This window comes from Odocoileus virginianus, unplaced genomic scaffold (assembly GCF_023699985.2).
Source record: "Odocoileus virginianus isolate 20LAN1187 ecotype Illinois unplaced genomic scaffold, Ovbor_1.2 Unplaced_Contig_26, whole genome shotgun sequence".
Taxonomy (NCBI): domain Eukaryota; kingdom Metazoa; phylum Chordata; class Mammalia; order Artiodactyla; family Cervidae; genus Odocoileus; species Odocoileus virginianus.
Window position 1 is genome coordinate 1,051,149 of NW_027224343.1, and position 24,128 is coordinate 1,075,276.

Consider the following 24,128-nt stretch of genomic DNA (forward strand, 5'->3'; position numbering starts at 1 on the left):
ATTGTCAGATTTAGCCAGTTTCTAATTTTAAAATTAAAAAAACCCCTCAGAAGATGATTGCCATATGTCATTTAATGAAGTTATTCAGTGTTCATGTTTTCCATATTTTAGAGTTTTGTATAAAGTCAGGTGGCTCAGGTAAAAGTGTCCACCTGCAATGTGGAAGACCCGGGTTCAATCCCTGGGTTGGGAAAATCCCCTGAGAAGGAAATGGAAACCGACTCCAGTACTCTTGATCGGAAAATTTCACGGACAGAGGAGCCTGGTAGGCTACAGTCCTTGGGATCACGAAGAGTCGCACAGGACGGAGCCACTTTTGGGCTCCCCTTGTGGCTCAGCTGGTAAAGAATCCGCCTGCAATGTGGGAGACCTGGGTTCAATCCCTGGTTGGGAAGATCCCCTGGAGAAGGGAAAGGGTACCCACTCCAGTATTCTGTCCTGGAGAATTCCATGGACGTGTATAGTCCATGGGGTCTCAAAGAGTCGAACATGACTGAGCGACTTTCACTTCACTTTCACATAAAGCCAGAAGGATTTTCCTTATTATAGATGCTTACACAGAGTCACTCAATATTCACTGCCACTCTCAGGCCACTCTTATCTTATTACCCTTTTCATCTCTGCCTTGGAAGGGGAGGTGGTGTGAAGCTATGTTGTCTGCTGTGGAAGCTTAGAACTGGCCCTATGGGGTCGTTGCTGTTCAGTCATTCAGTCCAACTCTTTCGATCCCATGGACTGCAGCACGGCAGGCTTCCCTGTCCTCCTCTGTCTCCCGGAGCTTGCTCAAACTCATGTCCATTGAGTCATTGATGACATCCAACCATCTCATTCTCTGTCACCCCCTTCTCTTCCTGCCCTCAATCTTTCCCAGCACTAGGGTCTTTTCTAATGAGTCTGCTCTTTGCATCAGGTGGCCAAAGTACTGGGGCTTCAACTTCAGCATCAGTCTTTCCAATGAATGTTCAGGACTGATTTCCTTTAGGATTGACTCTTTTGATCTCCTAGCAGTCCAAGGGATTCTCAAGAGTCTTTTCCAGCACAGTTTGAAAGCATCAACTCTTTGGCACCCAGTCTTTTTATGGTCCAACTCACATCTGTATATGACTACCGCAAAAACCAGAGCTTTGACTAGATGGTCCATTGTTGGCAAAGTAATGTCTCTCTTTTTAAATATGCTATCTAGGTTTGTCACAGCTAACTTAGTTAATGCTCAGGGAAAGTAAGAACAAGATAGTAGTTGGAGCCACGTTAGGGAACTCATGCAAAGTTCACAAAATTGAGTGCCGATTCCATGTTCTCTTTTTGAATATTTATTTGGCTGCAGTGTCTTAGTGGTGCCATGTGAGATCTTCCACGGAAGCACATGGACTCCCTAGTTGCGGCCTGTGGGCTCCGTAGTTGCACAAGGGTTCAGTTGCTCTGTGGCTTGGGGGATCTCAGTTCACAGCATTGCAAGGCACGTTCTTAGCCATGGGCCACCAGGGAAATCCAGATTCCTTGTTCTTTATGCACAAACAAGCAGAGAGAGTTTGGTGGTGGTGGTGGTGAGGGGGTCGGGGCTGCTCTGCAACTCACAGAGTAAAGATCATTCCCGAATGAGAAATGAGCGCCCAAAGCAGTAGGCACAGGCAAGGGGCAGGCTCGGCCTCATCCTTCTCTCAGCCAGGGTGTCATCCTGTGCAAGCTCCCTCACCTCTGACAGCCTCGTTGTTTTTTTTTTTTTAATCTGGGGAAGAAGGGAGTGGCCGGAATGAACAACCCTGCTCTTTGTAAAGCAGGTAAGACACTAATTGTTGAGGTCTGTGCGTTGTCATGCCAGAAAGCAACACCCTTTCACTCTGGGCCACATCCACCCCGGGGAACAAGGTGACGCTGTGCAAACAGCTGGGAGCCAAGGGCTGGGCTGGGATCATTCAGTCTTTTAATGCAAATCCCTTTTTCTCTTCAATATTGTCTGTATCAAACCTTCTTTTAATAGCAGGGAATGAATAGCCAGAATGTTCATGGCCTTCCCCTCCCTTGATACCAAATTTGTTTTTTTGGCCAGGCCATATGGCATTTGGGATCTTAGTTCCCCAATCAGGGATCGAAACCACACCCTCTGCATTGTGAGTGCAGAGTCTTAACTACTGGACATCCAGGGAAGTTCCCATTCCAAAGATTTTGATCAAATATAAACATTGGTTGTACAGCCAAGGCTTTAAAAGACAGAAGGCTACTTGGTATCCAAAAGTTTATGATTTAACAAAAGCCTGTGAAATCGCCTCAACTCAGATATTTTAAAATTTATTTGATTTTTCTACTTCCTTAGTTAACTTGTCACTACATGAGCTGTGCTTATAGGCAGAATGTGTTGGAGGTGAAGATATTTTTCAGCATACCAAGTTTAGCTTTCTGAGGTGTGAGGCATTATTGAATTTCCAAACGCACCAGGAACATATGTTTCTTGGAAAGCAACTTACCGGAACCCAGTATTAATAGCACAAAATGAGAAATACAGTTATGGACAAATTTGGCAGAAAACAAATGTGACATTAAAAATGGACCAAAAGTTAAAGCAAGATGAGAAAGTACCCATAGGCAGCAGGCACGTGTGTGATCAGCAGATCCGACATTGAGGGGCAACTTAGCAGAAATAGTAAATACAGTAGAAAGAGCACTTAATTTGGATAAATCTGTGGAATTTTCAATTAATTTATTTTTGGCTGGGCTGGGTCTTCGTTGCTGCATGCAGGCTGCCTCTGGTGGCGGTGAGTGGGGCACAGGCTCGGGAGCAGAGGCACAGCCATTGTGTCTCTCGGGCCCAGTTTCTCGAGGCATGGGGGATCTTCCCGGACCAGGGGTCGAACCCGTGTCCCCGGCACTGGCAAGAGAATTCTTAATCACTGGACCAGCAGAGAAATCCACAAGTGGGATTTAATCCCTCAGTTTCATCATCTCTAAAAAGGGAGTGATAGTACCTAACTTGCAGAGTAGGATTAAAGCTAGTATATATAAAACACACATCTGGCACAGTTTAAAAAAGTTGCCTAATGCTCTCTTTTTGAATTAGGGTTTATAGACTAAGAAGGTCCATACTTGGGACTTGCCTCGCGGCCCACTGGTTGGGATTCAGCACTTCCAGTGCAGGGGCTCGGGTTCGATCTCTGGTTGGGAAGCTCCCAAATGCCACATGGTGTGGTCAACGAAATAAAAATGCAAACAAATTTTAAAAAAAGATCTAAACTGGGAAGATGCTAAAGCCAGTGTACTCCATTCTGTTCAATGCAGTAGCTATTTCTTAACACTTACTATGGGCCTCTAGTCTAGTGATAAAAACAGAAATAAGAGGGCTTACGTTTCCATCTTGGAATACCACAATAGGCAAAAAGACAGAAGAAAGGACATCTCATCTGAGAGGGATGGGTCCAAGGTAGAGGCTTCATAAGAGTCTCTTGATACTTCTGGAATAGATTTTTGGTGGGCAAAGTTTAGAACCACTAATGAATTCTAAACCTCCAAGATCTTTCAAGGCTTATTATCTCTTGAACAATGCCAATGACTGACTTCATAGCCTCATGTCCTGTAGGTTGCATGTGGAATGAGTCAGAAGGAGGTGAGAATGTTCCAGTGGACGCAGCCCCAGATGACCGGCTGGACGTTTCCAATGCTGTAGAACACAGAGGGGAGGGGATGGGGGAAATACTTAGGAGGAGGTGGAATGACCTCGGTTGTCAACTTGACCTTGGGGAAACGGTAGCCTTTGGCTTTATTTACCTAATTAAAGGCAGTTCTACAACAAAGTAGGTAGAACTGTGCTTCCCTAAAGATAGGTTTAAACTCTAATCCCCAGTACCTGTGAATGAGGCCTTACAGGAAGCAGGGCCTTTGCAGATGTGAACAAGTTAAGATGAGTTTGTGCTGGATTCGGGTGAGCCTTACACCAATGGCAAGTGTCTGCGTGTGGCACACGCGGAAGACACGGGGAAGAACGCGATGTGAAGATGGGGGCCGAGGTTAGGGTGCTGTCTCTACAAGCCAAGGACTGCTGCCAAGGGGGCTGGGAGAGAGGCATGGGACGGATTTCCCTGAGAGTCTCCAGAAAGAAGCAATTCTGCCAACACCTTGGTTTTGGACTTCTGGCCTCCAGAACCGTGGGAAAATCCACTTTTTTGCTATCTGAGTCACCTGGTTTGTAGCAATTTGTTATGGTAGGCCCAGTAAACTGATCATACCACTTAATGAATATAGATCTCTATCTGAATCAATATCAATATCCACATCTCTATGTATATACCATGAGGATAATGACCTTAGTTTTCCAGTTTTTAATGACACAATGACTAATGGTGTATGGTTGTATCTTGGGTGTTTCAAAGGAGAACTGTTTACCTACTGTGCCCTGATGATCGTTTTTCTCTCCCTCTTGTTTTGTTTTCTTGTTTGTTTCAGAGTGTCATCAGATTCACAATGGACTCTCTCATCGCAGCAAATACCAAGTTTTGCTTTGATCTGTTCCAAAAGATCAGCAGAGATGATTGTCGGAAGAACATCTTCTTCTGCCCGCTGAGCCTCTCTGCCGCACTTGGCATGGTCCGTCTGGGGGCCAGGAGTGGCAGCGCGCGCCAGATTGACCAGGTGCGGATGGCGCGCGGCGTCTGGGCCCAGAGTCGGGCCCTGATCCTTTGGCAAGCCTGACTGTTCCCTGCGCCCTGGGCTTGCTGGGAACTGTATCTGCCCCAAGATTCATTTATGGGGCACACCCTGCTTTCTCTTCAACCCAACCCTACTTCCAGGCTCAGGGGCGCCTCTGGCTTCCTGAGGACGACTCCTCCATCTCACCAACCTGATGGCCGTTCTCACCACCTCCTGTCTCTGTCTGTCTGCATGCGTGCTCAGCTGCTTCACTTGTGTCCAACTCTTTGCAACCTTATTGACTGGAGCTGCCAGGGATTTCCCAGGCAAGAATACTGGAGTAGGGCTGCATTCCCTTCTCCAGGGGATCTTCCCGACCCAGGGATTGAGCCCGCATCTCTTCTGTCTCCTGCATTGTAGGCAGATCTTTACCGACTGAGCCACCAGGGAAGCCCTTGTCTGTCTACATGTCTGGTGCTTTTTCTCTATATAATTATTGACACCAGTATTGCCAGTATTTTTTAATATGTGCACGTGTTTTCTCTCTCACTCATTCCATTAAATAAAAGTGTATTAAGCACAGTTATGTATCCAGTGGGGAAAGATTCTGGTGTCCTCCTTGCCTTTCTCTCTCACTCCACATCAAGTTTGTCAGAAAGGACTGTTGGCTTTTCTTCTGAAAAATATCTAAGGTTTTCGCACTCCCCACCACCTCCCTGAAGCCTGCCCCTGACAACTGGATCCAGATTCCTCACAAGCGGCCTTGCTTCCACTGTCAGTGTTCTGAACCCAGGTGCCAGAAAGAGTCTTTAAAACCAAAGTCAGATCCTGTTTCCTGTTGGCTCAACACCTGGACCTCCACTTCCCCAATGACAGAAGCCCAAGCTCTTTCAACGGCCTGTGAGGGTTTGGGGGTCCAGGTTCTGGGCAACCTGGTGACCCTCTCCCTCCCCTCCCCTCTCTCTGGCCATACTGACCTCCCACCCCTTCCTGGGGAAATCCAGCCCCAATCCTGCTGTAGGGCCTTTGGTCCATCCCATTCCCCTAGGTGACTGGTCTAGAATTTAATCTCCACCTCAGGACTGTGATCAGAGTTAACCTTCTCAAAGAGACTGACTTTGATTTCTCCATCTGCAGCTGTGTGTGTTTGTGTGTGTGTGTGAGTGTGTGTTATTTGCTAGGTCCTGTCCAACTCTTTGTGACCCCACGGACTATAGCCCTCCAGTCTCCTCTGTCCATGGGACTCTCCAGGCAAGAGAATACTGGAGTGGGTAGCCGCTCTTTTCTCCGGAGGAACTTCCTGACGCAGGGATTGAACCTGGGTCTCCCACGCGCAGGCAGATTCTTCACTGTCTGAGCCCCCAGGGAAGCCCCTTAGGCTGCATCCTGGCCCCCAACACTGAGATGCCCACTTGTCCCAGCTGCTTTCCCCCACATGGCATTTTCCATCTTCTGACATGCCACCTAGAGAAATTCATTACTATTTCATCCCTCTCCCACTAGAATGTAACCTCCCAGAGGGCAGGGCTCGGTCCTAGAGCAGCAACCCAATGCAAATGTGCAGAAGGAATGAATGACACTGACAAGAGCAACTCCTCCCAGTAAACCACAGGCTCCAGAGGCCGGCCTGACAATTCCCTGATCTAGTCCAGAGTGCAGAGGTTAAGTATGAACACAGCTGTGTCCCTGAGATGGAAGAGTGAATTACTGGATTGAGGCAGCAGGTGTCTAGGGTCATTCTACTTTATTCATGGACTTTGATTTGGTGTATTACTCCACCCCAGGTGGTGCAGGGTAAAGAACCTGTCTGCCAATGCAGGAAATGCAGGAGATGCAGGTCCAATCTTCTTCAGAAGACCCTCTGGAGAAGGGGATGGTAACCCACTCCAGTGTTCTTGCTTGTAAAATCCCATGGGCAGAGAGGCCTGGCAGGCTACAGTCCATGGGATCACAAACAGGTGGACATGACTTAGTGTGCCCGCACACACACACACCCCTTATTCCATTAGCCACATTCGGCTAAAGTGCAATCGGCATCCTCCAGGCCAGGTTTCAGAAGCTCCATCCTCAGGCTCTTGGGTGTCACAGCAGACTTACCTTGACGATGCCAGATGCCTCCCTTGTCTCCCATCTTTCTGCAAAGCTCTGGATAACTTATCTTCTGCTCTACTGATTTGAAGCTCTAGGTCAGCACAGTCTAACACAAATATAATTTAAGTCACATATGTAATTAAAAACTTTTTAGTAGCCATGCTAAGAAAGTATAAAAATAGATGAGACTAATTTTAATAATATATATTATTTAACCCAATACCTTGAAAATATTATATCAACATGCAATCAGTTAAAACATTTAAATAAAATATTTTATATTCTTTTTTTTTCATACTAAGTCTTCAAAATCTGATGTGTATTTTACACTTCTAGTCAATTCAGGCCATCTCATAGCCAAGTGTGATTTGTGGATGCCTTGATATTCTTTTAGCTTGGCTACATTCTTTCTTAAATGCAGTCCCAGGGGCATAGCATTCTGTTTACTTCCCATCCTTCCACTTCACAGCCTGAGTCAAAAGAAACACGTAACTTTTTTTTGTTTTACTTTATTTTTAATTAGAGGATAATTGCTTTACAATATTGTGTTGGTTTCTGCCAAACATCAACATGAATCAGCCACAGGTATACATATATGTCCCCTTCCTCTTGAACCTCCCTCCCATCTCCACCTCATCACCCCTCTCGGCTGTCACAGAGCCCCGGGTTGAGCTCCCTGCATCAGACAGCAAATTCTCACTGGCTGCCTAGTTTGCATGTGGTAACATAACACGTGCCTCCACGCTGCTCTCTGAGTTCATCCCACCCTCTCCTTCCCCAGCTGCCGCCTTTCTTTAAACCGTTGTTTAACCGCTGATGATTATTTTGTTTAACTCTATAATCCTTATCCTCGCCACGTTATTAAAAACGTTTCTGAAGCTGCTCAGACTTCCTGCTGTTTGTGCGCTCTCAAAGATCCCATCTCCACTCTCACACAGGTACTGCACTTCAACGAATTGTCCCAGAATAAAGGGAACGAGCCAGATCCCTGTCTGAAAAAAGCAGAGCAGGAAGTGCCTGCCCACAGCAGCCTGGAAGGGCAGAAGGAAGTGGCGGGGTCCCTGACGCTGCAGGTGGGCCACCACGAGCTCTGCCCCTCCGTCCACAGCGCCCCTCCGGGCTGTCCTGTGTGAGGCCGCGGTCGTTCCTCCTCCGCCAGAGCCTGGCAGACCGCAGCCCCACAGCCACAGCAGTGATCCCAGCGACCCAGTTCCTCTCCGGCCACGCGTCTTGTGTGTCCTTGGCTGTAAAGAGTAGGATCTAGAATCTTCTGCTTACGATAAAGAAGCTCAGACCGCAGTCCCAGGACTCACCTCGGTGTACAGGCCCCGGTTCCCCAGGATGGAGCAAGGGTGAGGAGGATGGGGTCGGGGAAGTAGCTCCCCACGACTCTCTCTCCACTTCTGCCGCTCTGTTTCCTGCTGGAATCGGTACTGACATCGAAGGTTTTCATGGGTTGTCTTATACCAGGAACAGTAAAGATATTCTCTAGTTTATATTTCCTCCTACGTTAGGACGTTTAAGATTCTTTCTTGACTCTTTTTGAAAACAGAGAAAAACAAGGCACACTCACCTAAAATGCAGTGTGCACTGCGGAGTCTCTATTTACATATTTCCCCCTGATCTTGATCCCACGCAGGAGCCAGGACACGGACCACGCCCTCCCCCCGTCCCTTGCTTCTTCTCCGCTTGCTCCCCCAACCGGTTACAAAGTGAAATGACTGCTTGCTTTAGGAGGCTTTAACGCGTTTTCAAGATCACCTTTTATTTCTTCTCTTGTTAGACCGAGTCTTCAAAGGATGAGAGTGGACTGCTCAGCTGCTATTTCGGGCAGCTTCTCTCCAAATTAGCCAGGATCAAAGTCGATTACACCCTGAGTATTGCCAACAGGCTTTATGCGGAGCGAGAATTCCCAATCTGCCCGGTGAGTTAGGCGTGACTGCTGATTAAGACCACCCTTTGACTTACTATTTCAAAACCATCAAGGAGCTGGATTTCTCACCTGTCTAGAGCACAAACCTCTGGCAGGAGGAGGTGACGGTGGGATGTCCAGGACCTGTTTCGTTCTCTCCCACACCTTCTGTCGCCCTCCTCCCAGTTTTCGACTTGCACACTTTAGGAGGTCCCCTGATGGATGGGAGTGCGGGGAAGGGGAGGGTCACGTGACTAAGAGCCTCTGCAGGCCTGGAGCTCGTGTGGGTTTGGTAACGGCGCTCTCTCCTGTGACCTTGGCGGTCTTTCCCATTCACCGTGCCCGGTAGAGGCACTGGTGGCTCCTCTCCCAGCTGGTCCTTCCCTCCCCGCTCAAGGCACTTCTCTAAAACCGCTTTTTATGCCACGATCAGGCCACCTGCCTATGAAATTGTACTCATTTAAGATGCGGTGCAGTGTCGCCGAAGGAGGCTGACTGCAGCCAAAAGGCGCAAGTCCTGCCTCTGCGGCTAAAGGCTCTGGAACTAGAGAAAGACGCAGCTGAATCCGGGCTTCAGTTTCCTCCCTCGCCACTAGAGAGCTAGTGAGCCGCAGTGAGCGTGAGTGGGCGTGACCAAAGCACAGGCGGGACACGAGTGTCAGGCGTGTTTAAGGGAGTTCGCGCACTTGGACCAGAATTAGTATGTTCTCTTATGATGGAGATGAGATTCTATGTTATTTTTTCCCAAACTAGCTTTATTGAAATATAAATTCATATAACATACAACTCACTTTTTAAAAATGTTCACAGCAGTGATTTAGATATATTACATTACAAAATTCTTTAAAATTGTGGTAAAATATCTAGAGCATAAAAATTGCTACTTTAACCATTCTAAGTATGCGATTCAGTGGCATTAGTTGTATTCAGTGTTGTGTAGTGATTACCCTATTTCTAAAATGCTTTCATTACTGTGAATAGAAACTGTACAGTACCATTAAGCTGGGTTGTAATTCTAAAAAACTTAAAGCATTTTACAACAAAGGCTCTAAAATTACTTGCTATTTGTCCTGTGCTATGCTGTGCTTAGTCGCTCAGTTGTATCCAACTCTTTGTGATCCCATGGACTGTAACCTGCCAGCCTCCTCTGGCCTCAGGGATTCTCCAGGCAAGAATACTGGAGTGGGTTGCCATGTCCTCCTGCAGGAGACCTTCCCAACTCATGAATTGAACTGGGGTCTCCTGCTCTGCGGGCAGATTCTTTACCAGCTGAGCTGAGAGTCTCTACAAATGGAATGTCCAAATCTGGTGGGAAAGCTAGTGTCATTTTAACAGTGGACAACTCCACAGATAAGAATTCTATACCCTCAATTAACACTACAGGCAATGAAATGTCTCTGTGTAGTTAAGGCTGGGGGTAGATAGAGACCCCATGCACTCAGTATAAATGACGAGACACTTCCTTCTCATTAGGCTTCTCACGACTGCTTCACTCCTAAACTGTTAGCATAATTGTATGACTTTATGTCACTATTTCCATTTATCCCAATTTGTCAGGAATACTTAGATGGCGTGATTCAATTTTACCACACGACAGTTGAAAGTGTTGATTTTCGGAAAGACACTGAAAAATCCAGGCAAGAGATTAACTTCTGGGTTGAATCTCAATCCCAAGGTAAGAAAGACCCAACACATTGGAGGTGGTGCTCTTTTCCATTTAAAAGAAAAAAGTCAGCTCCGCTTTGCGGTCTCTGGTCTGTTGGGACCAGATGCTCATGTGTGTGGATTGGGTTCGAAGCTTGTTGTGTAGGAGTCAAATAGTTAAAATGCTTAGATGCTGTGGGTACTTATTTCTGGTCCTTTGCTCCATCATGAAGGTGAGATGCCTTTCAGCCAATTACAATACTAGCAGGATGTCAACTGGTTCCATGTTTCTTTAAGGGTCAGTAGGAAGATGGTGAATAGAATATGTTTATTCAGAGGGAAATAGAAATAAGAAGATCCTAATTCTTGCCAACTTTTAGCTAGATTTACAGGTATTTTCTGAGTGAAGGAATGATGGTGACGAGTAGTGAATATTTGAGTTCAACAAAAAGGGAAGAATATTTTCAATATGAATCTGCCCATCTGCCTTTTATGGGGGGTTTAGTTTTCTTGGATTAGGCTTCCCTGGTGGCTCAGTTGGTTAAAGAATCCACTTGCAGTGCAAGAAACCTGGGTTCGAACCCTGGGTCAGGAAGACCCCTGGAGAAGGAACTGGCTTTCTACTCCAGTATTCTTGCTTGGGAAATCTCATGGACAGAGGAGCCTGGCGGGCTACAGTCCATGGGGTCACAAGAGCTGGACATGACTTAGCCACTAAACCACCACCAATTTTCTTGGATTACTTCCTGGATGAGACATACTTCAGTCTTGGGAATACTAAACTGCATTGAAAAAATCTGTCTACTTGGATACTTTTGCTACAATTCATATTTAGGATATTCTCTGGAAACTTTTTTTAAGGTAAAATCAAGGAACTCTTCGGCACGGACAGTATCGACAGTGAGACTGTGCTGGTGCTGGTGAACGCTGTCTACTTCAAGGCCAAATGGGAGAAATATTTTGACTGCGAAAGCACGGTTGATGCCGTTTTTTCTCTAAGTGAGGTACCAGAGCACAGTTTTCTAGATATTCACTCACAATTTCCACTGAATGATGGGCAGTATGTATATTCACATCTCAACTTAGGTCTCTGGGTTACGACTTACGTTTACAAGAACATTTGGTTATTAATAAAAGTTAGTGCCTAAAGACTATGAAGCATTTTTGTGCTAGGTGCTTCACTGAGCATTTTTCCTTCATTATTTCATTTCTTCCCCAAAATAACATTATGGAAATAGGTGTTATTAGTAGTCCTACTTAGGAGTCCAGGGGGAAAACATGCAAAGGTTACTCAGCCAAATTCACGCATTAAGATTCACATGTATGAGCATTTGCCTCAAAAACCTGTGTTCCTTATTTCAAAAAAGCAAATATTATTATCAATATTATATATATTGTATTGTGTATATTATATATGACTTATAGCTCTGTATGAGTATTATATATGCATAGAAAGAGGCCCAGTAGGGAACATACATTTATCTGTCAGCATAGGTAACACCAGGAGAGGGAGATGGTGTTGACATTTGCTTATTTTCCTGTGTTTTCTAACTCTCTGCACAAGTACTACTTCCAAAATAATAAATGGTGCTTGAAAAAGGCGTGTTCTGAGCCAGCGAGCTGCAGAATGGGAACAGCCGTGCGGTTCTCTCCAGCGCGCCTCGCGCTCCTCTGTCGGCTGGTGGCCTGCCGCGTACTGTGAGGCTATCATGAGGCTTATGGCGCCCTTTCCTCTGGCAGAAGCCCGTCGGCAGGAGTTGTTATTTAGCACCCAGAAGCTTAGCATTTAACCAGGTTTCCCACTGATGCTTCTGTGGGCCCGTCCAGGCCGGTAGGGATGGAGTGTCATGGAAGGCCAGAGCCTGGGTGGAGCAGGCATGGAAGAGGGAGCTGGCAGGGCCGGCTTCAGCTGGCGAGGCTGTGGGTAGATGCCTGGATGGACAGCCTACTGACAAGGGGTCTTAGGACCTGAAGAACCTACCAAAACCATGGAAAGATGGGGTGTTGACAAAGTCAGGGCCCCCTGGTCAGTGGGCAGAAGGCTTCGTTAGACTGGATCCCTGTGGCTCTGAACTTTTGGGGGAAGCCCCTTCTCATCTGGGTGGACCATGTTGTCAGGGAAGTTGGGGACTGTACAGGTTTGTGAACTTCTTGTGGCCATGCTGTGACTTTCTACCGTGTCCACCTCAGAGTGAAAAGCAGAATGTGAAGATGATGAACCAGAACGGGCTGTTCAGAATTGGCTTCGTGGATGAGCTGAAGGCGCAGATCTTGGAGCTTCCGTACACGAAGGGGAAGCTCGATATGGTCGTGCTGCTTCCGTCTGGCTCCGCAGACAACCTGAAGGCCCTGGAAGAGGTAAGTCTTCACTTGCATATCTCTGCAGCTGCAGTCCACGGGGTTGCAAAGAGTCGGACACAACTGAGCAACAATGACAACGTATTTTGGGGCTCCCCTTGTGGCTCAGATGGTAGAGAATCCGCCTGCAATGCGGGAGACCCTGGTTCGATTCCTGGGTTGGGAAGATCCCCTGGAGAAGGGAATGGCAACCCACTCCAGTATTCTTGCCTGGAGAATCCCATGGATAGAGGAGCCTGGCGGGCTATAGTCCATGGGGTCGCAAAGAGTTGGACACGACTGAGCGACTCACACACACACACACACACACACACTATATTGCATCATATTATCTTGAGGAAGGATGGTATCTGGGCTATCAGAGAATCAGAGAATACATACGAATCTGAACTCATGAGACATTTATTTCTCATTTGCTGAGAACTAAAGAACAAATTACTGGGAGAAATATCAATAACCTCAGATATGCAGATGACACCACCCTTATGGCAGAGAGTGAAGAGGAACTAAAAAGCCTCTTGATGAAAGTGAAAGAGGAGAGTGAAAAAGTTGGCTTAAAGCTCAACATTCAGAAAACTAAGATCATGGCATCTGGTCCCATCACCTCATGGGAAATAGATGGGGAAACAGTGGAAACAGTGTCAGACTTTATTTTTTTGGGCTCCAAAATCACTGCAGATAGTGATTGCAGCCATGAAATTAAAAGACACTTACTCCTTGGAAGGAAAGTTATGACCAACCTGGATAGCATATTAAAAAGCAGAGACATTACTTTGCCAACAAAGGTCCGTCTGGTCAAGGCTATGGTTTTTCCAGTGGTCATGTATGGATGTGAGAGTTGGACTGTGAAGAAAGCTGAGCACCGAAGAATTGATGCTTTTGAACTATGGTGTTGGAGAAGACTCTTGAGAGTCCCTTGGACTGCAAGGAGATCCAATCAGTCCATCCTAAAGGAGATGAGTCCTGGGTGTTCATTGGAAGGAATGATGTTGAAGCTGAAACTCCAATACTTTGGCCACCTCATGCGAAGAGTTGACTCACTGGAAAAGACCTTGATGCTGGGAGGGATTGGGGGCAGGAGGAGAAAGGGATGACAGAGGATGAGATGGCTGGATGGCATCACTGACTCAATGGGCATGAGTTTGAGTAAACTCCGGGAGCTGGTGATGGACAGGGAGGCCTGGCGTGCTGCGATTCATGGGGTTGCAAAGAGTCGGACACGACTGAACGACTGAACTGAACTGAAGGAACAAATGCCAAAAATATTAGATAGGACTTTCTTTGCTCATCTCATGGTTCTCTGCAGTTATTTTTCCAGACCAAGGGATCTGGAAGCCGAGGAACTTGATAATTGCAACAAATGAAATAACTTTTCCTTTTTCCTGAATATCCTGATGTCTGGCCTCTTCTCACACTATTTTGCTGTCGCTCAGTTAGAGATTCTTTAGCTTAATCCTCTTTCTTGGTCTTCGTGCTTTGACAGAAGTGGAGGTGCTGACGTTGAAGCAGATTACTTGTGAAGTAGGAATTAATAAAGGCTGGGGAATTAACAAAGGAATTAATGAAGGTTCAGCTTGGTGGGGTGGGAGTGGGGAAGAGAGAAAGTGAGACAGAAATATAGGGATATGGGAGAACAGGTGTGACAATGAGAATCATAACTATCATTCCAAGTTTATCACGTGCAAGCATTATGTGCGGGCTTCCTAGGTGGCGCTAGTGGTAAAGAGCCTTCCTGCCAATGCAGGAGACACAAGAGACACGGGTTCCATCCCTGGGTTGGGAAGACCCCCTGGAGGAGGAAATGACAACCCACTCCAGTATTCTTGCCTGGAAAACTCTATGGACAGAGGAGCCTGGTGGGCCACAGTCCACGGGGCCACAGAGAGCCTGACCTGACAGAGCGACTAAGCAGAGCAGCGCCACGGGGAGCGCTTTGCAGACACCATGGTGCTCAGTCCTTGCAGAACTCCAGTGGTGGTGTCTGTCTTATAAAAGAGGAGGCTGAGCTGCAAAACATCAAGGATTGGCCAAGCTCACCCGACCTAACCACATGAGCTTTCCTGGGCATTGGACACTCACCTGTCGGACACCAGAGAACAGAGGAATCCACATTTTCTGGTGTCTGTTAAAGAGGAAAGAGATTTTCTTGGAGGACTTTAAATGAGATCAGAGGATTCTGAGGCAAAGACCTTGAGGATTGTTACCAGCGGTGGAAATAGTCTGAGGCCCCCCCTTGGAAGTGTGTAGGGCATCCTTTGCAAGCTCTCATCTGACCTTGAACATGATTTTCTTCTTCTTGTAGCTTGAAAGGAATATCACCTATGAAAAACTCATGGCCTGGAGCAGTTCAGAAAATATGTCAGAAAAAAGAGTAGCCGTCTCCTTCCCTCGGTTCACCCTGGAAGACAGCTATGATCTCAACCCTATTCTACAAGACATGGGCATCACGGATATCTTTGATGAAACAAAGGCTGACCTTACAGGAATCTCTCCAAGTCCCAGTTTGTACGTGTCAAAAGTTGTCCATAAAACCTTTGTGGAGGTGGATGAAAATGGCACCCAGGCAGCTGCAGCCAGTGGGGCTGTCGGGATGGAGAAGTCTTCACCATCCTGGGAGACATTTAATGCTAACCGCCCTTTTCTCTTTTTCATCAGACACAACAAAACCCAAACCATTCTCTTCTGTGGCAGGGTCTGCTCTCCTTGAAAGGGGAACACGGTCTGGTGCTTGGAGCTGGGAGAAAGCGATGATAAGATTCACCCCTGGTATCACACGGGCATTTGCGTTTTCGCTAACATCCAAAGCTGACTGAATTTCATTGCGACTCCACGCTCCTCACCTCCGGCTGTTGGTCCTCACTTCTCCTGACCTTTCTCTCACCCTGTCGCAGGTTCTCATCTAAGTCTTTTAGAACTAAAAGGTCCTTGCTCCCTCCCCAAACTTTCACCACCCGAAGCTTTCAAGCATATAAATTTACCTGCTGTGACCTGAAGGTCAACATAATTGAGGATGATATAGATTCTAAGTTACTGACCTGCTTATAAAGGAATCCTGAAAGTTCAGGTCATTAGTCCGCTCCTAGGAACTGGCAGATTCAGGAAACACTTTTGCATGTGTGCAGAGAAAAGGTTTCCGTGGGATCTGTTTTGGAAACAGCCGAGTTCCCGCTGCAGCTGCGATCCTGGTGCCGGGGTGGGGGTGCCCCTCCTCTTCCGGTCTGTCTTCTGCTGCAAGGAGGGTGTCCGGTGGGGGTGGGCTCGGCGACGGCTCGGCAGCGTGCCTTTTGCAGAGGGCAGGATGGTATTTGTTTTGTGAATCTGACATGAACTTAGGAGAGGAGGCAGCGTCGTCTCAGCTTTCCTTAGAGAGCCGTCTCCATGAGGCGCTTCCTCTGTCTCTTCTCCACACCTGTCCTCAGAGGAGGCTCCTCCATAGTTGCTCCTAAGGCTTGCCTGGTGGCTCAGACGGCAAAGAACCCGCCTGACAATGCAGGGGACCTGGGTTGGATCTCTGGGTTGGGAAGATCTCCTGGAGGAGGAAATGGCAAGCCACTCCAGTATTCTCGCCTGGAGAATCCCATGGACAGAGGAGCCTGGAGGCTGCAGTCCACAGGGTCGCAGAGTCGGGCATGACTGAGCGACTGAACCACACTGGGCACACACGTGGCTGCTCCTAGCCGCTCAGCACGCTGGGGGCGGAGGGCGGTGCTGCCCTCGCTGCGGCCTCCCATCCCCTCTCTCCATCCTCTGCCGCGTGGACCTATCTGTCCTCCCAGAGGCCTCCTAAGAGCCCGCCGGGGCCTGGGCACGATGCTCGTGGACCCCCTCCCCATCAACTGAAAGCCAGACACCAGAGCGGTCAAGACCCCAGGACCCAGGGCCTTTGTTCTCCGATGTGTCGATCTGAGTTCTTGATCTCTGCCTCAACGGCACGCTCTGGAATGACCACTGACCCGCTCTCCCGTGGAGGTGGACTTCCAGTCTGATGGTGGTCCGTTTTCCCTGCCCTGGGACTGCCCTCCTCCCAGCTGCCCTGGTGTTGGTGAAGTGTGGCTGTAGCAGTTTCTACAGGAGAAGGTGGATTAACTTCACCTGCTCTTACGCTGGTCCTTCCCCTAGTTCTGTCTGTGCTGGAAAAGACAAGTGCATGTTCTTTATGCAGGCGTCTCATGGCTGAAACGTGCTCATAGCATGAAAAAGGTTCTCATTGGTGACAGGGGGCTGTTCTTCCAAGTCCTTTACCTAGAACGCATGTCTCACACCAGTTTTATCGCCGAGAGTCAAAGCAGCCTCTCCTGTGGCTCCTTTCTGAGGGCAGGGTTTCCAGGGCCGATTCCATACTAAGCTGGCAGCACAGCTAGACCTGACCATGACCTGTGTTATGGGTCGGGCACTGTCTGGTGTTGCTTCTGTTCTTATTCTTTTCCTTGACATGCATATTTTCTCATTTGCATTGGGGTTTTTCAGAATTTTAATCATGAGGGGAAAATGAATCTATTTACAATAAAGAGAAGACTGTGATTCTTAAATCTGTAAGTCAGTAAACACCATCTTTACTGACCTTTCATTGATCAAAATGTTTCCTAGTGAATAAAGCATTTTTGTCATAAAATATGTATGATGTGTTACCAACTGACTTTTTTTTAGTGACATAAATACTTTCAAGCTCTTCATCTAAAAATACAGTAATACATACCCTATAAAGCTAACAATTCTTCTCAGTTATTTAGGAATAATACATCTTGTGCCAGTAATAATTTTTTTCCCAGCTTTCCACCCTAAATACATGTAAAGACATATAAAAAAAGATGAAAACTCACAGTAATTCTAAAATCTAAGAATGATGGCCAATGGAGCATCAGAATAAGGAAGACACCTCTGCTGATTGCAAATTGATGTGGCCGGGTGGGAAGGCATGTTTGAGAGGGGACCTGATGAGGCGCCTGTGTGTCAACCTGCCTTATTTTCTTCCCACAACTGCCATCCCCTGAGTTCAGAAACACAAGATAGCAGCCAATCCAAACCCAGGCACCCATCTCACTACTTTATTTGTTGCTGTCTCCCGGCTGGTGTCTGTGAGGGCTGGACATGTGCACACCGTTGTGTTTAAAATGGATCGCTGACGAGGACCTATTGCAGAGCCCAGGGAGCTCTGCTCGGCGTGACGTGGCAGCCTGGGTGGGAGGGGAGCTTGGGGGAGAATGGATACATGTATATGTATGGCTGAGTCCCCTTGTTCACCTGAAACTGTCACAACATTGTTAATCTGCTATACCCCAATACAAAATAAAAAGTTAAAACATCTGTTTTCTTTCTGAAACCACTGAAAGACTGGATGAAACTCCCCGAGTTTGACTCAGAGGAGGGCGAGGACAGGCAGCGTGCTTTGCAGTCTAGGCAGATTAGTCATTACAAGTGAAGTCCTTCCAGGGGAACAAAACCAGAAAGAGCCCTGGTGGAGATGTTCTTGGGTTTGTATGGTAGCTCTCTGCTTTGCGTGTCAGAGAGTCAGGCCATCCAGAGAGGAGAGAGAACCACAGAACCACCGTAGGTGGAACTCCTGAGACCCGGGGAATTAAACTCAAAATTAGAAGCCCTCTGAGTCTTTTTTCTACTCTCAAACCAGCAAGAGTGACCCTTCAGTATGGCAGCCGGAGGCAGTGAGGGCCCGCTGGTTGGTGGGCTGCTGTGGGGGCCGGCGAGTCGGGGGTGGGATCAGCCACATCTGGTTCAAGGTCTCCTCCGTCCACAACGCTGCAGGCCGACACACGAGACAACATCGTCAAAAGTGATGTGTTCGTTCACATCAACGCTCAATGTTCCGGTAAGAGAACCACGAATGCACAGTAACTAACAGGCTCTCTGGTACTCTCTACTTCATAGGTTCTGTTTGTTCTGTTTTATTGCAACTCAAGTTCTCTTTGACTGCATACATTTTTCTTACAAATTTCCACCTGAAATTGCTCTTCAGTTTTCCACTGAACTGGAGCAAGCCAGAACTTGTAGTGCTTCATCCCTGATGGCTGTTTACGTCTTCTGCATGTGTGGCTTTTAATAAAACTACCATGTCATTATCCTGTGCTGCAGGTCCTGTAACTGGTGACAGGGAAAGGAAGTTGAGTGGTTGTCTCTGTGGATTTCTTTGCTCCCAGGTTGAATGCCAGCTTCAAAGTTGTTCTTTCTTCACATTACTAACGTTGTATTCTTGCTTTCCCAAATCTACTGTCTCATTCTTTTCTTCTTACTCAATAAAAGCTCCACAAAATTTATCTGCATATTTGCATCCCTCTTACCAATATATTCTCCGTATTTAATATCTAATTAAAAAATTCCTTTATTCTAATACACTATTTTGCTTATAAATAATGATATCCATATTAGTACATCAAACAATGTTTTAGCTACAAATGGGCAAAAAGGATTTAAGAAGCAACCAAATGCATGACAGTGGGCCCAATGGAAATCCACACAGGTTTTGTCAGTTGACACAGGTTCTGAGTAAACCAGCCCATGTCCAAGACTGAATACAGGGGAAAACCCTACAGGGTTATAGAAGAAAGTAGTGCCAAGTAAGGATGGGATATATCAAACTATTGAGATTTCAGAAAATTGTTTATTACAAGAGCCGGAAGAGGGGTGTAGACAACCTTTTGGCCTGAAGAGTCAGATTTAAGAAGGCATTGCATTTACGGAATTGGAGCTGAAACAGCTGCGACAAGATGTGAAAGAATGGAATGAAAAATAAGAAGACTACTCGGGAGCTAAAAATATAATGTGTGTGTTAAATGTCTGACTCTTTGTGACCCCATAGACTGTAGCCCACCAGGCTCCTCTGTGTCCATGGGATTTCCCAGGTAAGAATACTGGAGTGGGTTGCCATTTCCTTCTCCAGGGAATCTTCCCAACCCAGGGATCGAACCCATGTTTCCTACAATGAGAAGCCCACACACTGCAACTAGAGAGTAGCTTCCGCTGGCCAAAACTAGACAAAGTCCATGAGCAGCAGTGAAGACCCAGCACAGTCAAAAACAAATAAATAAACCTTAAACGTCTGACTCTTTGCGACTCCACGGACTACAGCTCGCCAGGCACCCTGTCCTTCGCCATCTCCCAGAGTTTGCTCAAACCCATGTCCATTGAGTCAATGATGCCATCCAACCATCTCATTCTCTGTTGCCCCTTTCTCCTCCTGCTCTCAGTCTTTCCCGGCATCAGAATCTTTTCTAATACCAGGTTCCTGTCCACTGAATTCTCCAGGCAGGAATATGGGAGTGGGTTGCCATGCCCTTCTCTGTTCTGGCCTATCCTTTGCCAAAACCACATTTAACTATTTAATGACAAGTCTTGCCCTCTGATAGAACAGGTCTTAGATTCTTCTCCTTCAAGAGCATTTGGGCTATTCTTGGCCCTCTGCTATTCCATATAAATTTGGAATTGGCTGGTTAATTTTTTGAAAAATGAAACCTCTTGGGATTTTGATCAAGAGTATAATAATCAATTTTGGGAGAATTGACATTTTTACAGTATCAAGTCTTCCAAACCACAAAATATTTCCCTCTGTTTTCTTAAATCTTCTTAATGTTTCTATATGATGTTTGATATTTTTCTATTTACAGGTTTGCACATTTTTCAGTTTTAATAAATATGAGCTGCTTTTTTTGAGATGCTTTTTTGATAATATTTTCAATTGTACATTTAAGAAATTTTCAATTTCTAACTGTATGTTGCTAGTATATTAAAATATTTGATTTTTTAATATTGACTTCACATTCAGCAATTTGCTAAACTCACTTTTCAATTCTTACAATGTGTGTGTGGGTTCTTTTGTAAATGATTCTGTTTTTTCATTTTGAGTCTTGAGACTTTAATGATTTAATTTATCAATTGTTTGTGCTTAAAGTTTCTTTAGTTCAGTTTTCAAATTTTTATTGTAGTATGGTTGATTCACAAGTTTGTGTTAGTTTCTGCTATATAGCAAAGTGCATCACTTGCACACACACATGTATCCACTCTTTTTTAGATCTTCTCCCATGTAGGTCATTAGAGTATTGAGTGGATTTCCCTGTGCTGTACAGCAGGTCCTATTAGAGTATATATGTATCTTACACACACACAGATGTATCTATTCATTTATGCTGTGTTGTTGTTCAGTTGCTAAGTCAAGTCCTGCTCTTCAGGACCCCATGGACTGCAGCATGCTAGGCTCCTCTGTCTCTCACCATCTCCAGGAGTCTGCTCAATCTCATGCCCATTGAGTTGGTGATGTTTTCTATGTTAATGGTGACATATGTATGTCAGTCCCGACATCCCAATTTACCCTTCCTCCCCACCCCTTTCCTTCCTCGGTGACCATAAGTTTGTTTTCTACATCTGTGACTCTATTTCTGTTTTGTAAATAAGTTAATTAATACTATTTTTTTTTTAAGATTTCACATATAAGTGGTATTATCTGCTTTGGTTCAGTTTTGAATGGAAGCAGTGATAGCAGACACACTTGTTTTTTGTTTGATCATAAATAGAATACTGTTTTTTCCCTCTCTCTCCATTTCTTTCTATGTATTAACTCCACTGAAGAACATGTAGTTTGAGTGTGATTCCTACTCAATCTGTAAAGATGCCAATGTCTGCTCCATTAATGTGCCAGTTCTGAGAAGTCCCCAGAGGATTCTTCACAGACCTTGATAAACTGATACAGAGTTTATCTAAAGGAGACTGTATACAAGATTTGCCAAGGAATTTGGGGGAAGCAAAAACAGTGAAAGAGCTTGGCTAGATAATTAAAACACGCTTGTCTTAGGTGAGCTGTCCTACAGGTAGAACCAAAGACAGAGATGCTTGTTCAGGTACTTTGTGGGGTGGAGGTGAGGAGAGTGGTCCTCAGAGAGAAACAGGGCAGGGTAAGGGGCAGGTTAACCCACCCTGAGGTCTCAACTGGAGGCCAGCTTCTGTGACCCCATGGGGCTCTGGAGGACGCGCTGCACTAGAAAACTGCCCTCATTCTGATGCAAGGGACCCATCTGTCCTTTTTACCCGTCGGCAGGTGAGTCACACCTGAGGTGTGGCCTGGCTGGGGGCAGGCTGCTGCCTAGCTTCCCAGGTAGGTGGAATGAGCTGGAAGTCATTTGACTGACAAAAGGGTGACTATGAATTATAAGGCAAAACAGCAGCTGGGTGACAGGAGCAGTGGTGGGTGAAGCAATCTGATTGGGACCCAAGGAACATCCATGCATTTTAATGAAGAAGAATAATCTTATAGGCAGTATCAGTAACAGACATGTGGAAGTTGTGCCAAAACTTGGCAGGGTGGGGAAACCATTAGTGCCCTGGTTTGGGCCTTAACTCTTTGCTCTCCTCGCTCCTAAGCATAGAGATCATTCTCCTATCTTCTAATCATCCATCTGTTTCCTGCCTTTAGGATCATTTTGATACAGGATGGAAGAAACTGACAGAAGAATGGAATGGGCGCAGGGTCTAACGACTGGAGGTTGTGATGACATCGACAATTAGGTCTAGAGAAAACAATAATGAGATCTATAACCAAAGAGAGGAGGGCTTCCCTGGTGGCTCAGTGGTAAAGAATCCACCTGCAAAAGGAACCTGCAGGAGACTTGGGTTTGATACCTGGGTCAGGAAGATCCTCTGGAGGAGGGCAAGGCAACCCACTCTAGTATTCTTGCCTGGACAATCCCATGGACAGAGGAACCTGGCAGGCTACAGTCCATGGGATCGCAGAGTCAGACACAACTGAGAGTATTGAGCATGCACACACACACACACAACCAAAGCGAGGAACTGCAGAGTTCAGCAGCTTATAGCAGGAACAGTTCCTGGCGATGGTGGCACCCAAACCGTGACCCTGTGCATGAGCTACAAGCCGGAGGGAAGGTGAGGGTCTGGGGGCAGGGAGGCCGCTGACACGCATGTGAAGACGCGAGAGGGGTGGCGGCAGGCAGGGTGGACAGGAAGACATGTGACAAGGACCAAGGGGCTTCTGGAGGGGGAAGGGATGCCTCAGCAAGATGGGGGACATCTCTAAAGGACACCCTGAAGGAGACTGAAGGAAGAAAGGCTTGGGAGAAGCATAAGTAAGCAGAGAGGCAAGGAATGGGGACCTCACCTCCTGATTGCAAGATGAGAGTGGCTATCCCTAGGTGAAGACTTTGTGGTCTGTAGTGGTCTTCGGGGGAAAGCTGGGTTTTCCTGTGAAAGTGAGGCAGTAGAGAAAACGCTTTAGGGGAAAGCAGAGGGGCTTATGGAGATAAGTGGGAAATAGAACAGAGAGTCCAGGGTCACAGAGAAAGGGATTAGGACATATCAACTGATGGGCACATTAAAACATAGAGCACTATGGCCAGCTCGAAGATTTCTTGTTATTTTGTTTACTTATTAAAATAATCATTTTATTTTTTTAGTGTTTTTTAAATTTATTTGGTTGCATTGAGCAAATTGTGAATATTGAGATTGGCACGTACATTTCTCAGCAGCTGCTTCACTAAGCTGCTTCTTTAGACGACAGTCAAGTGAGAGGGAAGAGCTGAGACGGCCTCCTAGGATTCGCTGCTGGCAACGGTGACAAACTTTCACACACTTTACCAAAGAGAATCATCTAAGGATCCAGCAGAGCCGGTAGGAATACCCTAGGGGTGGCAGGAAAGGCTGGAATTTGGAGGTATAATTTCCTAATGAGTTTTCAAAAATTGTGTTGTTTTCCTGAAATTAGTGAGCTTGTTGGATGTTCATGAATTATTGGCACTTATTCCAGCAGCTGGTGGCCTAGTGGTAAATTCTGCCAGCCAATGCAGGAAACGCAGGAGACTTGGGTTCGATCCCTGGATCTCAAAGACCCCTGGAGAAGGAAATGGCCACCCATTCCAGTATCCTTGCCTGGGAAACCCCACGGACAGAGGAGCCTGGCGGGCTACAGTCTATGGTGTTGCAAAAGAGTCGGACACGATTTAGTGACTAAGACAACAACAACCAGTGCCGGTGCATAGTAAACTCTCAACAAATGTTCAGTAAGTGGATTAAAATGAGACGTTTCATAATGAACGGGCAGAACCCTTGAGAACAAGAGTGGTGTCTGCGTGTTGCCTACTCCAGTTTTTCTCACTACCTTTTCTCTTTCTTTTCTAGGAAGTTAGCTTTCTTACTTTTCTTCTTCCTTTGCATTTGGTAACCCCAAATAATGCAACTGCGAAGTTAGCTTGACTGCGGAGTCTGGTCTTGTCAGGACAGCACCCCGTATGTCTGTGGTTAGGAAGTGTGCTTTCATTCAGATGCTCTCCCTGGCTGTGAACCAGCGCTTCCTGACCTTGCTGCACATGGGATCACCTGAGGTGATAAAAATTCTGACGCCTGTTCCTGCCTTAAGGGTGCTGACTCAGTTGTCTGGTGGGGGGGTGGGCGGGGGCGCTTGGCCATAGAGTTTTCTTTTTAAGTTTCCCAGGAGATTTTGCTGTGCATCCAGAGTGGAAAACCAGTGGTCTGAGTGGTTCTTTTCAGAGGGTCC

General features: G+C 46.4%; 1 protein-coding gene across 1 annotated transcript in view; it reads left to right on the plus strand.

The window, feature by feature from the left end:
* The first annotated feature begins 4,443 nt into the window (after positions 1 to 4,443).
* Positions 4,444 to 24,128, plus strand: part of LOC110145346 (serpin B13) — a 33,237-nt gene continuing 13,552 nt past the window's right edge. Inside the window, exons 1-5 of the mRNA XM_070464494.1 lie at positions 4,444 to 4,617; positions 8,489 to 8,629; positions 10,175 to 10,292; positions 11,123 to 11,265; positions 12,452 to 12,619. Coding sequence (XP_070320595.1) covers positions 4,450 to 4,617; positions 8,489 to 8,629; positions 10,175 to 10,292; positions 11,123 to 11,265; positions 12,452 to 12,619 — 738 coding nt within the window. The 5' untranslated portion in view covers positions 4,444 to 4,449. The remainder of the gene's footprint in view (positions 4,618 to 8,488; positions 8,630 to 10,174; positions 10,293 to 11,122; positions 11,266 to 12,451; positions 12,620 to 24,128) is intronic.